This window comes from Camelus bactrianus, chromosome 2 (assembly GCF_048773025.1).
Source record: "Camelus bactrianus isolate YW-2024 breed Bactrian camel chromosome 2, ASM4877302v1, whole genome shotgun sequence".
NCBI lineage: Eukaryota > Metazoa > Chordata > Mammalia > Artiodactyla > Camelidae > Camelus > Camelus bactrianus.
Window position 1 is genome coordinate 117,696,200 of NC_133540.1, and position 14,980 is coordinate 117,711,179.

At 36.5% G+C, this 14,980-nt stretch overlaps 1 protein-coding gene across 6 annotated transcripts in view; it reads right to left on the minus strand.

The window, feature by feature from the left end:
• Positions 1 to 14,980, minus strand: part of RBPJ (recombination signal binding protein for immunoglobulin kappa J region) — a 203,268-nt gene that overhangs the window by 22,230 nt on the left and 166,058 nt on the right. For all 6 annotated transcript variants that reach the window (XM_010963034.3, XM_045522693.2, XM_045522695.2 and 3 more), the window contains one exon: positions 4,361 to 4,456. In XM_010963034.3, coding sequence (XP_010961336.2) covers positions 4,361 to 4,456 — 96 coding nt within the window. The remainder of the gene's footprint in view (positions 1 to 4,360; positions 4,457 to 14,980) is intronic.

A 14,980-nucleotide genomic window follows, 5' to 3' on the forward strand; every position in this document is an offset into this window, starting at 1 on the left:
GGGGAGGGTATAGCTCAAGTGGTAGAATGTATGCTTAGCATGCCCAGGTCCTGGGTTCAATCCCCAGTATCTTCTCTAAAATTAAATAAGCCTAATTACCTCCACCCCCTTCCAAAATAAACTAATTAAACAATACAGTAATAAATAAATAAAATACAAAACAAAGCTGAAAAAAATAGAGTGGGGATAAGAAAAAATGCCACTCAATTAACACAAGAAAAATTAGAATACACCTTTATAATGGGATACGAATTGATGCTTTTCTGAATTTGGACAGTTGGCCAGTTTGCACCACTCAGTGAAAAGTCTGACCAATAAGTGGCTAGCTTCCAGCTTAACAGCTGCTATCAAAGAATATTTTATGAAACAATGTGTCTTTATTTTCTAATGTTTCCCAGTAGCTACCTCTAAGCAATTATGACAAACAATGCTTTTGTCTGCCACTTGGCGGTGATATGCACACATTTATGATTTTATTCATTTCCTAGTTCAAACAATCAGTCTTTTCAGAGAATGATTCAACAACTTTTTCCTCAGATTCTGAGATGAGGTCTGGAAAATACCTTACAGATTCAAAGGAGCCTTTTTATTCAGCCCAATATATAAGGTTAGACAAAATCCAAACACTTCATCATTTACATTATCTGACTATCTTGGCAGAATCATTGCCCTTTGATGATTATTCATACTTCCCCTGACACAAAGTTGAAGGAATGTTAGTATGTCAAATGGCATTTCCATCTCTTCAATGGAAATTTTCCTCCAGACAAAATAATTTTGTAAAATTTATTTTCCAATATAGAAAGACCTTCTTTAATAAAACAGCAAAACTAACCACTAACATAAATGGGATACCGGATGTGTTATGCAAACAAATACTCATTATTAGGCAAAAAAGCGGATACTGAGAACAATTTAATATTTTAGGATAAAACTTCCTGACCAAATATTTCTAGCATCATTCACTGGAATTATTTTGTATGCCAAGAGGACTGTGGTCATGTCCCCACGTTACCTCATGCCTAATGCCTTAGCAGCTTTTCAGAAAGGCCTGAATCTGATCAACAAGAAAGAAATCAGATCTTCCTCTTTCCACTGCACTCCACCGATGAGTAAGGGACAAGACCTCTTCCAGGAAGAAAATAAGCCTTGCCAATCATCCAGGAGGCTGGACTGTGCTAGCAGTCTCTCACTACTAATACAGTTTTAAAAATCAAATACTTTTAAGAAGTTTCTACCCTTATTGTACCATCAATGCATGTCTTTTCTGGAAATTTTAATAATACAAATAAGTTAAAATATAGGCAAGTAGTTACTCTGGCTTTTTCATCATTTTTTCTTCACTCTTGGGAGTCTCGAAGCTTAGATTCTTTGAGCTTTCTTTAACTGGGGTTTTAGACTGACCAGACTATTGCCAAATAACAGAAAGAAACTGAAAACAGAGGCAACCATAATAAAAGATAACCATTAAATCACCCACTTTAACTTGGATAAGCCACTATAGCTTTGTATTTTTAATAATGATTAACAAACTGGAATCTTATCTGGACTTAGGTGTAATTTTGAGTAGCTCTCCCCCTTCTGTTATCCCCACTGAGCCTCAGCTATTCACTGTAGTATTAACTTAGACAGGAGGGAAGGGGGCAGGGCACAACCATTAAAGAATGACACAGCAACTGCGGACAGGACATAAATTGGTTAGAACCAAGACGGTGGGAGAGTCAACCCCCAGTAGACCTTGAGGCCCAAGATGGCAGAAGATTCGACTTCCAGTAAACCTTGAGCTTCATTATGCACCCATTGTATTATACCAGCATGGGAAACGGCATACCCACAGGTGCCATGACATTTCCAAGGCTAACCATTCAGGCCAAAAAGTGGGTGGTGGCCCAATTCCTGGGAATCCCCACCCCTTCCCCAAAGCAGCTGGAATAATTCTCCCACTTGCTAGCATATGAAGTTACTGAGCCCTAGCCACCTCCACACCTCATGGCCAATCCCACTTTCCTAGGTTGACCCCATGCTCTAAGGCTGCCTCTCGCCTCATGAGATGGCACGAATTCTGTCCATGGAATGTGTGTCTCCTAAGCTGCTCTCCCTTCTGAGTGAGACAGGCCACATTCTATGGAACGTGTGTCTACTAGGACCTCTCGTGCTCTCACCCTTGGAGACAGCCCACACTGTCTATGGAGTATTTATCTGCCTGAATAAATCTACTTTCACTCTACTATGGCTCACTCTTAAATTCTTTCCTGCGCGAAGCCAAGGACCCTCAATTGATAGGGCACGTCCCCAGGAACTCGCCTGGGACCTGGGACATGGCCATCCTCTCCCGTCCCATTTTCCTGCAACAAAATGACATAGTGACTTTTAAAATTCCTAGCAAGGAGTTTTTTGCATAGTACTTGGAACCTAATGGGTTGTTAGAAATGAAGAATAAATGAGTTAATAAATGAATCCAATTGTATGAAAATGGATCTTAAAAAATCCAGAGGGGAAAAAAGCAACACTGCCACTTGGCAGCTATACAATGAACATCTGTTTAGTCATAGTTCCATTAGATCCAGCCCAGGCTCACTCACTAATGGTAAAAGAGATAATCCAGGGCAAAGTTAAGATTACAAAGTTTGTGTTCTTTTGGCATCTTTAGGTTCTCTAGTTCTTCTCCATCCTTAAGCCATGCTGTAGATAATTAACACTCAAACACGACACGGAAGGCCATGAAAATTAGAGGAAAAAAACCCTGAAATTAAGAATTACAGACCCAGGAGTTCTAATCTTGCCTCCCTCAATTCCTAACTACAGTGAAACTGAGCATATTTAAAATCTCTGATTTTGTTTCCTCACTCACAGAATGGGGATTACAGCATGCCTACTCTACAAGATTACTCTGAGGGCATCTCCAGAACAATGTCTAGCTCACGACTGATAAAGGGAAGCGATTTCTTCTTCAGATTCACTATGAAGTGCAGGGCTAGCCTTCTAGACTCATCTCAGGTAATGAGGGTACTGACTTGTTCTGTTTTGCTTAGGGGGAAAAAAAGACAATCTCCTAAATACACACAATTCCATTAATGGAAAAAACAAAACAAAACAAACAGAAACAAACTCCTGAATTTCCAGTATCAACTTCATACAAAAAGGGACCTCTATCCTGATCTGGTTTCTATGTCCCAAACTGTAGATGCCAACTTCTTCCCATACTTAACTCTAAATATATGATTGTTTTATTAGTAAAGTAAGATAAAATAAGCAGAAACTTAGTAAACTTGAATAACTAAAAAGGAAAACTTGGTTTGAGTCCTAAATACTGTTTTCACCTGTTTATCCTCTTTGAGGATAAAATTATCTAGAAAGTTTCACGTTCTTTTCAGCTCAGATTTAGAGGTCTCTGAGGAAGATACTACTCAAATTTCTTCTAGCACATAAATCATTGTATAGACTACATTTCCCTTCTCTTATGCATATGCTGAGATTTCCTTTATTTCCCAAACTCTAAAATTCCATTCATTCCTTTCAACCCAACACCCAAGCCTGAGTTTCCATTCCTTCTCCCACTTCAGTTTTGGTCTTTCTAGCCAATCCAAAAAATATCTTTCATCTTCCCCCATAAGCAACATTTGTCCACAAAATGCTTATCGCAAAAATGCTATCTGAAGACAAAGACGTGAGAAACTCAACAAGAAAATTCCAGGAACCAAGTGAGAAAACAAGTAACAAAAGCCCACAATTATACTCCAAAAAAGCTGAAACTTGAAAGATATTATGACAAATATTAAACATACACAGCCCTGTTATAACTGAATTTGACTAGTCTGATGTAGAGGTAATTTCTGTGGTGTCACATTCATGTGGAATGAGTACCAGCTCAGCCTTGCTGGTTTTCTTCATCTGAACAGGCACAGGGTCATGGTGGAGAAAGCTGGGAGGATTTTTCTTTACAATCACCCCATAATTCAATTTAGGGGGCTGTTTAGCCTTTTCCTTTTAAAATGGTACTTTGGGGTCACCTTTCTTTATAGAACTACATTTTCCACCAAAAGGAAAGCTACTTTTTGTATGAGCTAACATATCACAGAAATACTTAGGGACCATCGTGCAGCCCAAAATAAAAATTATGGATTATTTCATTTTGTGAAATCAGAGATCCTGCCATAGGACCTTTACTAAATAAGCCACAATTTACTTTGTTCTGCCTCTTCAGTAGAGACAAATCCTCTAATTTTCATTTTGTACTTGCAAATTAAGCCAAGAATAGAAACCACAGTCTTACTTGCATAATAATACATCGTTTGCAAATTCTTGTGATAGTTATTATTAGCTATTAATTAAATATCCACCAGAAAAACAATAATCTTACCTTTTCTCGTTTCCATATGACTTCTGTGCAACTTTTGCGTGAAGAATAAGTACTGTTTGATCCCCTCGCTCTTTTAAATAATTTCGCATAGCTTCCCTAAAATAAAATATAAACATTACTATTACAAGGGTAAGGTTTAGAATGTTACCAATCTCTGCAATGAGAAGAATGCTTAAGAATATTTTCCAAACAAGCAAATCTAAAAAGGAAAATAAAGCAAAATAATTTCATAAACTAAATTTAAAGATGATACAATGGGGAAATAAATACTGCTCATCTTCAACTCTATACTTTGTTCTTTAAAAGAACTGTCCCTCACTCTTGGAATTTATGATGTAACTCAATTAAACCACAGTTACAACTTACAGAATAACTAGAATCACTGTGTACATTGTTACTTTGGCTTTAAACTGTTTATAAAATTAATAACATACAATATTTTTGTATTTAATAATCTAATTTAATACCACCACCTCTTCCCTGCCCCTCTCAGCTATTAGAATGAGTGTTTTTCACTGAATACAAAGCCAAAAGAAATCATTATGTCATCCAAATTTATTATTATATGTTCTTAAAACAACCTTCCATAAGGACTAAGGGCTATCATTTATATATAAACACATAATTACCCTCAAAGATATTGTTAAACATATAAAATTTAATAAAAGCTAATACAAATTAGTGAAAAATTGAATTAAATTTTGGAAAAAAAATACATTACTTTAAATACAAAATACTCCAACTACCTATTTATTATGCAAATACTGTATAAGAAGTTCAGTGTCCTAAATATATTTATTCACCCAATTATTTTGCTAAGTAATACAAGAGTATAAAGAACACAAGGTCTACATAGATTAAACTTTCACATTTCTGAATTAACTGCATTCCAATTCTTGAGATATTTTATACATTACAAAATCAAAGACAAAGTGCTTCAAAGACAATCATCAAGAAACCTCTTTTAATAAATTGAATGCTATTTTATTTATAGTATAAATAAAAGACAAATGTGTAAGGGGATGGCTGTACAACAGGAGTTATTAAATGTGGCGAATTCTAGCTTTGTAGCAGCTAGAAACTAAGTGGCCTGGGGCAAATCGCTCAACCTCATCCAGCTTCAGTTTCAGTATCTGATAACAGTGATGCTGACATATACAGAGCGGTTGTGAGTGGGGATTAAGTGAGATAACCTGGATGACAGCGCTTATGTTTACTGACTGAAAACCTGCTGGCTTAAGGCAGGACAGGTAGCACTGGGTTCCAACAGATTTGAGAATAATCCCTACCACTGAGAAAGAGCTCAAAGTCCAGTAAAGACAATAAAAAATGTTTGGAAAACAAACTGAAATGAAATACATGAGCCAAACAAAAGTATGACAAAAAGCTCCAACAGGGGATGCTTATGTAAAGGAAGAGAGGGGTGATAAAGGACCACTTCCCAGGAAAATTTTCTTAGAAGAGCCGACTACTAGAAGAAAGAGGACTAGACACAGGGAGTGGGAGGGAAGAGCATGGCATTCCAGGGCCTGGGAGTAGCATGAAGAGGCAAGAATGACCCTGCACATCTGGGTACAGGGAGAGACTCAGGCTGAGTACAAGGCAGCCCAACAACACAACAGCAGCTGAGGTTTCTTGAGTGTTTACTACATGCCAGTCCCTGAACTAAGCCCTTCACATGCATTATTTCATTTAATCCCCATAATCCAAAAAGATAAGTATTGTTAACACCATGCTGAATGTCTTGCAATTAATAAATAAATGCTAGTCAGGAAGTTGAAACAAATTCTCTAAGACTGGAAAGTAAGCCACGGCAACGAATAAAACTGACCAGCTGGGTAGTCACATTGTGAAAGGCCTGTCAAACGCCTCAAAAATCTGACATTTGTAAACTTACATAGTATGTATAAAAGTTTAAGCCAATTCAAATACCACCCTATGACAGATGATGATAAAAGTGGTTAGCAGGTAATAAAAATTTTTAAGGGACCTAGAAAAAACTTAAAATGTTAAAATAAAAAAAAATCCATCTCTTTGAGAATTGGTTAAAGATCATCATTTAATTTGATCTCAACTCCATTATAGAAAAACACCATGCCGTGGAACGTGGATTTTCAATCTACACAAATGGCAAGCAGAGATTTTTTTTTTTAACATACAGTTAATTTTCCTTTTTAGTTAATTCTAGTAGTGGAACAGAGAAAGGGTTTTAGAAAGCATAGAGAAAAGACAAACTTGAAAAAAGACTGACACTAAGAAAGAGGTAATGGAAGACAATACAAAAGAAGAGTCTGCAAGTCTTTTCTTATGGGAGAAGGGTACACTGATAGGTTCTGTTTGACAAATGTCAACCCTGAAGGGCCCTGAACTCCACACTGGAAGTGTTCAATAGGTCGTTGAAAATAACCACCTGTAGTTCCAGAGAGGGATCTGGACTGGAAAAGTGGGGTTCACTGGTATATAGTTCACAAACGAAGCCACGGAAGTGAATGAAATCTCCCAGAAAGAAAACACAGTGACAGGAGAGTTAAGAAAATGCATAAAAGGAAATGAAGAAGAACCAGTAGGGGCAGAACTGAGACCGCGTATTAGATGCTATGGAAGAGGCAACCTCAAAAGAGGGGAACCATCAAAAGGTGAGATGCTGCAGAGGTGAAGGTCACTTTAGAGCAAGTCTAACAGATACTAGCTAATAGAAAGCCTTACAAACTATTTGAAATGAGAGGCCATTTGATGTTTAACGGGTTTAAGAAAAAAAAAAGCTGTAAGTACAATTTGGAGACACCCTCTAGGGAGTGGAGAAAGAAACTGACTGCGAACAAATAAAATGACTAAAAATCAGTACTGAAGGACTAGCTACTGCTGGAATCCATAAATAATAGTGCAGATTCCCACTACCATTCCTAGAGTGGGACTGGAAATAGCATACTCTCAAATCTGCTGGGCACTGGACAAGACGCGTAGCCTGGAGAGGATAATGGTAAGGGATTTGAGGGGTTGCTAGGTCAGGTGAACAACCAGAGAGTTCAGGGTGGGTGAGAAAACAAAAGCAAAGCTAGGAGAAAGCCAGTATTTTGACAGAACTAGCACAGAAGTCCAGTTGCTGGCATAAAAGGTGAAAAGTGGCTATATACTTGAAAAAAATTTTTTAAAGAAGTAATTTCAAATCTACTTCCCCACACTAAATTCTATTTGCATTTATAGTCTCTCTTACGTCATTTAGCAATTACTTGATACGTTTCACGTCTTTTTACATTGTCTTCCCAAACAGTATGGAAAAGCTTTAAGACATACTATTAGGTGTATTTTAGAAAGGAAGGAGGGGTTAAATAACTTTCCCAAAATGATACTGAAGTTCCAGGACTCAGAATTAGTCTAGCTCTTGTGGACAAAATTACACCATCATATATTTTGCACTGGCTACGAGCACAGCTTTGGTACAAAACAGACAGGGGTCTGAATTTTAACTCCTGTCACTAAGCCTGAGTCTTCTCATCTGTTAAAAAACGAAGACAGTAATAGTTCATAGTGTGAAAAATACTTTAAATTAAGTAACTCTAAGTAACCCTACTACTGAGTGTCAGTAAACTCTATTATTATTTTCTTAGAACGGCTGCAGGAGGGAGAGGGAAGAAGGGGCCAGAGGAATTCCACTGAAGTTTGAGAGCAAACTTGAAAAAGACCTGGAGGCAAGTGATCAGGCATCTTACCTGACTTGCAAGGCACACATTCTGCAGACATAATAGGTATGCTGCACTTTTACCCATTTTCCCATTAAAGATTTACTGAGAGCCTATTACACCCCAGGCACTAATTACTGTGCTAGTCGCTTGTATTGGAAGTAACTTCACAGTAACGTACATGACAAAAGAGTTCAGGTCCCAAGGTGTTTACGATGAATACAAGATGACAGCTCAAGTTTTCCTTGTCCTTTCCCTTTATATTTATAATACAAGTTCTTGAAAAAGCAACTTGAACTTTAAGTAATCATTAATAACAGTTGTCCTGTAATAGTAATTTGCCAAATAGCTTCTTTCAACAAGAAAAAAAACTGTTAGTAGAACATGAAACATTAAAATTATGTTCTCTGGCAATTAAAGGCTGATAGCTTCATTCTGCATCTTAAGGAGCTTTTTTTTTTTTAAATTTTTTAAAGGCAATATACTCAAAAGAAACACAAGTAGTAAAGCCCATGGACTGACAGCCCGTGTGCTTTTCATTCAAAGTACGGTTTCCGTTTCGGCACTGTGGACGTACTGGGCAGAACAATTCTTCGTTGTGAGGGGCTGTCCTGTGCACTGCAGGGTGTCTGTCAACATCTCTAACTTCTACCCATTAGAAGCCAATAGCACCTTTGGAGTTGTGACAGCCAAAAACGTCTCCAGATACTGCCAAATGTCGGGGGGTGAGGGGAGGTACTTGGGTTGAAAACCAATGGATCAAAGAAAACCAAACATATTCCAACAATAAGATAAGAAAATCACACAATGTCTTTTAAGGAAAGAATGAGGGAGATTTTACCACTGGAAAACATAACGTAGGTGCTATGAGAATCTCACCAGTAGAATTACTACTTTGTATACCTCCATTGTTAAAAACCAGTACTGACAAAGCTAAAATTCATAATTTGTTAAAACAGTTCCTAACAGGTTTTGAAGTGTATTCTTTATTATTATTCCTTATAAAATATTCATTCTGAATGAGTCAATTAAAAATTATCTGAAGAACACAATGGAGCAACTATTTCTGAAAGTTTCCTTACTTAAAACATGAAAACTTTAATGTTTACAAAGTGGAAATTTTAATTTTGTCAATGTTTTTACTAACATGAAATCATGGCAATTGTCATCCTAGTTTGACATGTTTAAACTATCATCCTCTTGGTCAAATTTTTGGCTGTGTTTTCTTTGATAAATTTCAAAATTTTTAATACTGCAAACAAAATTCACAAAAAGAATGTTCTTTTGATGTTAACCCCCATTCTTCTGAAAATAGATCCTCTAACTTTCTTACCACACTTACATACACCACCGTGATTGTGCCAACGGTGAACAAGTGGTTTAAACCAGAAGTAGGTGTGTGAGTGTGTGTGCGTGTGCGTGTGCATGTTTGTGTGTGTTGGGGGCTTGGGGGGAGGCATTTGAGCTGGCAGCTAAACATAGCGAGCCCCAAGTACTCAAGGAGAGAAATGGTCCACAAAGATGGGAAACCCAGCCATCCTTACCAACAGCATTAGTCCCTGTACTTCTCAAGTTGGATTTTTGTCACTTGTCAAACCCAGATAATAAAGGTTCCAACACGAACTGTCTTCTAGTAAAGGAACCTATTTTGTTGTATCAAGTGTTTCCAAAGTAACTGCACACACGCACCCCACCTGCAAACATTTCAGAGAGCTGCAGAGTATGCTTTGAGAAACAGTACTATAGGCCACAGGTCACAAGCAAGCCGGCAGCCTGTTTCTGTACTTTTTAGAAGCTAAGAATGCCTTTTACATTTTTAAAGGGTTGCAACAGAGACAGCATCTGGATCTCAAAGCCTAAAATATGTACTACTTGGCTCTTTTTATAGAAACATTTGCTGATCCCTCCATAAGCAATAAAAACTGAAACGATTTTAAAAGAAAAGCTGCAAAATAAAAGACATTCTAAAATTGTTTATTTAATTAAGTACATCACATGGCTGATATTTAATAAAGTTTTGTGATTTTTTTTTTAAACTCTTCATCAAAATTGGACTTGGAGACAGCTGAGAGTTCAGGAGGCTCAGCCGGACTCTTCTCACTTCTTCAGAATGCTGCCAAAAGGCATTCCAGACTTACATGCGACCACCACCACCACCGCCCGTCCCCCCACATAAACGCCAAACTCATGGAGCTGCTCTCATTCTGTCAGATTCCGGCAGTTAAGTCTTCTTTATTATCTCAGACAACATTTCTCAAGGTAACTTCCACAATAGTTATGATTGGCAATTAAGATGTTCCCTTCAAAGTTTTAGAGAACCAGCTCAAATAAAGTGAAACCAACTGCAGGACTACTCAGTCTTAAACCTTGAAGAGAGAGTATCTGTATACAGTATTCCCAACTGTTAAACTAGACCAAGATTTGTTTTTCCCCCAAGCAGAGAAAACACTTCTCAAAACTGCATGCTACGAATAGGAAAGAAGAGATTCAAAATAAAATTTAAAAAAAAAAGGATCTTACTCAAAGACAATGGAATCTCCAAAGCAATACAGGAAATACAGAAATATTTACAAAATAAATAAAACCCATGCTGAGGTGGACAACAAGAGGTTATGGTTATTTCTTAACTATTACCTTAGGAGGTTATTACTTACTTTGGGGCAATCTGCAAAGCAAGCCAAGAAACAGCTTCAGAAACTGAGTTTTTCCACAGTCTGAACAGGGCAGTAACGGAGGCATGTACAGGTACAATGATAAAAGAGAGGTGTGGCAGTGAGACTGACAGGGGATGGGGCTTCAAAACGTGTTAGACTGAGTGATGGAGAAAAGGTTTTCTGAGCAGAGAAAACAACATAAAATTGTTCCAGCAATCCTTAAAGAAATGAACCCTGTGAATGAAGTCCCAGTACTAAATAAATTCAAGCAAAAGCATGAGTTAGTAGGTATCAGTCTGGAGTGTTAGAGGGGAAGAAAGTTAATACTCAAGCCTTTGAAGGTTGCTTACAACGCAAGGGTCTCCAAGATTCAAGTTCTAACTTTTTGGCTATTGACAACAGGACCAAGTCACTTAGTACAATGGTGTGTTATGCTGAATAACATCTATGGTTTTTTTTAAAGCATGTGGTACAGGCCTGCTGCAGTCATAACTTCAGAGCACAGACCTGTTCTTACATGAGGAATGAGCACACTCACTGTGATCTGTCCAGCATGCCTGGAGACTTGACACCTAACTGCGTTGACAGCTAGTGTTTTCACTGATGACATCAGGCCCTAAATGATAAAATGAGAAGTCTCCACAATAAAAGAACAGTCGTTTCTATACCTCAGTATAAGATCTGGTTATTCTGTGTTGGTTTTTAATCCACAGTGAAGTCATTTACACCTGTGTACCACATTAAGGGGACTATTTCAAGAGGATGGGATGCCCCTGAGAGTTACCAACTCCTACTATCTGTATTTCTGAAAGAATGTAACACTTAAAAAAGGCGAAACGCTGAATAGTACACAGTGTTAACTACTCTTAATCAAAAATTTAAATGCTGTGCTTTTCGAACACTACCTAAAATATTGTCCCCTATATAACAACACACTTTTCAATATTGCATAATTTTGGAAGATGGGAGTTAGGATATGATAGGTAGGTTTAAAAGTTTGTTTTTTTAAAAGGGAAACTGAATGAAACTGCCCACTCCTCATATACCTCAATGAAAGTGGATATAAAATTCCTTTTAAGATATTTAAGACTAAAGTTTTTGTAACAGGGAAAACTCTTTAAAGAAGAAATGGGAAAATATGGTGAAAAAGAGCCAGATGGGAACTAAATTTGCTATACTATCAAAAGGGGAAACTCTGATTTTTAACTTTGGGATCAAGGTTAGGTCTTTATCACAGAACTGGGAATCGATTTTGTATTCCAGTCTTCTTTTCTATCCAAACTGTTTAGGTAAATAGTTTTGATAATTAAGAATAAAAATCTGTAAGTCTGCCCTCTTTGAGAGGTTTAAACAGAAATGAACGTTATCTAAATTCTCTTTTAGAAGATATACTAATTTCTTTTCAGGTATTTGGGGGGAGAGGGGTGATCAAGATAGTGCTTTTAGTACTTTTAATTTTTCAAATTGAAGTAGGAAGCAACCCAAACAACCACTGCCAGATGACTGAATAAAGAAGTTGTGGTGTACACACACACACACACACACACACTCTCTCTCTCTCTCTCTCTCTCTTTCTCAATGGAATACTACTCAGCCATTAAAAAGAATGAAATATGCCATTTGCAGCAACATGGATTGGCCTAGAGATCATCATATTGAGTGAAGTCAGACAAAGAAAGACAAATAGCATATGATATCACTTATATGTGGGATCTTCTGCACTTATTTTCAAGTATACAGTTTGGTGAGTTTGGGCATCTATATACACCATCACCACAGTCTAGAAAGACAGTCATCATTCCTAAGTTTCCCTTCTGCCTCCCCACCAAACACCAAGAAACCACAGATCTGCTTTGTTACATCAGTTTGCATTTTCTATTTTATATAAATGGAATCATATAGTATGTATTTTTTCTTGACTTCTTTAGAAAATTGAACACAATTATCCTAAGATTCATCTACATTGTTGCATGTATCAACAGTTCATTCTTTTTCACTGCTGAATAGAAACTCAGTGTAGTGAATACACAATTTGTTGATCCATTTACCTGTTCTGGATTATGCTGTGTGGCTATTATGACTAACACTTCCTTTTCAATCTTTGCATTAACACATATTTTCCTTTTTCTTAACTAAATATGTAAGAATGGAATGGCTAGGCCATATGGTCGGGGAACGTTTAACTTCTTAGGTGCCAAGTTACTTTCCTAAGTTGTTGGACTATCTTACATGCCCACCACTGTATGACAGTATTCGTTATTCCTAACAGGTATATGTAGGCAGGCAGACCTCATTTTATTGTGTGGCACTGTACTGCGCTTCACAGATACTGTGGGGTTTGTTTTTTTTTAAATTGAAGGTCTGTGGCAACTATGCACCAAACAAGTCTATCGGCGCCATATTTCCAATGCATTATTTTTTAAGTTTTTTCTTTTGGACATAAGGCCACAACATCTTAGACACGATGCTATTATAATATAGTATAAATGTAACTTTTATATGCCCTGGCAAACAACAAAATTTGTGTAACTTGCCTGATTTGCAATATTCACTTTTTCACAGTAGTCTGGAATTGAACATACATTATCTCCAAGGTATGCCTGTAGTGGTATTTCACTGTAGTCTTAATTTGCATTTCTCTAATGGTCATTTACCTTATGTATATATTATTTGGAGAAGTCTCTGTTCAAATCATTTTCCCATTTAAAAATGGGTTATTTCCTTATTATTGACTTTTGAGAGTTCTTTCCATAATCTGGTTATAAACACTTTGTTTCTAATTTTGATGAAGTTAAGTTTTACATTTAGGTCTATTTTGATCTAATTTTTGCATACGGTTCTAGGTATGAATCATAGTTATCAAAATAACTATGTTATTTAAGTGGTACGAGCATATGGATATCCAATTACTCCAGAATCCTTTGTTAAAAATCCTTTATCTAACTTTATTGCCTTTGACCTCGATTGAAAACCTTCTCTCAAGAACAACTTCTGACCACCATTCTGTTACAATGATCTACTTGGTTGTCTTTAAGCCAGTACCATCCATGATTAATGTACCTATCTAAGGAGTTTTGAAATCAGGTAGTAAGTTCTTACCGTCCTTTTTCAAGGTTGTTCTGGCTATACTAGGTCATTTACATTTCCATTATAAATTTTAGAAACAGCTTGTCAACTGTTACAAGAAAAGCCCACTGAAATTTTGATTGGGATTACATTGAATCCATAGACAAATTTGGGAAGAACTGACCTCTTAACAATATTGAGTCTTCTGCCCAAAGAACATTTACTTAGGACTTCTGAGCAGTGTTTTGTACTTTCTAGTATATAGTTTTTGCACATCTTGTATCAGATTTTTTCCTAAGAATTACATACTTTTTGAAGCTACTATAAGTGGTAGTTTTTAAAATTTCAATTTCCCACTGTTCATGACAAGTATAAAAAATAATTCATTTTTGTATATTTTATACATTGGTCATGTAGCCTACCACCTTGCTAAACTCATTTATTAGTTTTAATACTTTTTTTTTTTAAAGATTCCATAGAATTTTCTGTGCAGAAAATCATGACATCTACAAATAAAGAATGATTTACCTCTTTCCAGTTTGGCTGCCTTTCCTTTCTTTTTCTGGCCTTACTGTACTAATTAGAACCTCAAGTACGTTAAATGGAAGTGGTTAAGAGTGGACGCTCTTGCATTGTTCCTGATCTTAAGGGAAAATTAGTATGGTGTGACATTTTGTTCATAGGTATCCTTTATCAGAATGAGGAAATTCCCTTCTATTCCTAGTTTGATGAAAATTATAATCAAGAATGAATGTCAAAAGTTTTTTCTAAATGCAATGAGATGACCATATTATTTTCCTTTTTTTGTTCTATAAATAGATTAAAATGACACACTGGCATCCATTTCTGAGATAAAGCTCATTTGGTCATGATGTTCTATTATCCCTTTAATATATTGTTGGATTCATTTTGAAAAACTATTAAGACTTCTTACAACTGTGCTCATAAGGATATCAGTCTACAGTTTTATTTTCTTTTAATGTCTTTGTTCTAGTAACAGGGCATTGCTGTCCTAACAAAATGAACCAGGAAATATTTCTGCTCTCCAGTTTTCTGGAAGGATATCTATAGAACTGGCATAATTTATTTCTCACATATCTGGTAGAATTCAACAATGAAATCATCTGAGCCTCAAGTTTTCTATGTAGGAAGGTTTACAATTACAAGTTCAATTTATTTGGATATAAGACTATTCAGGTTATCTCTTTCTTCTTGAGTAA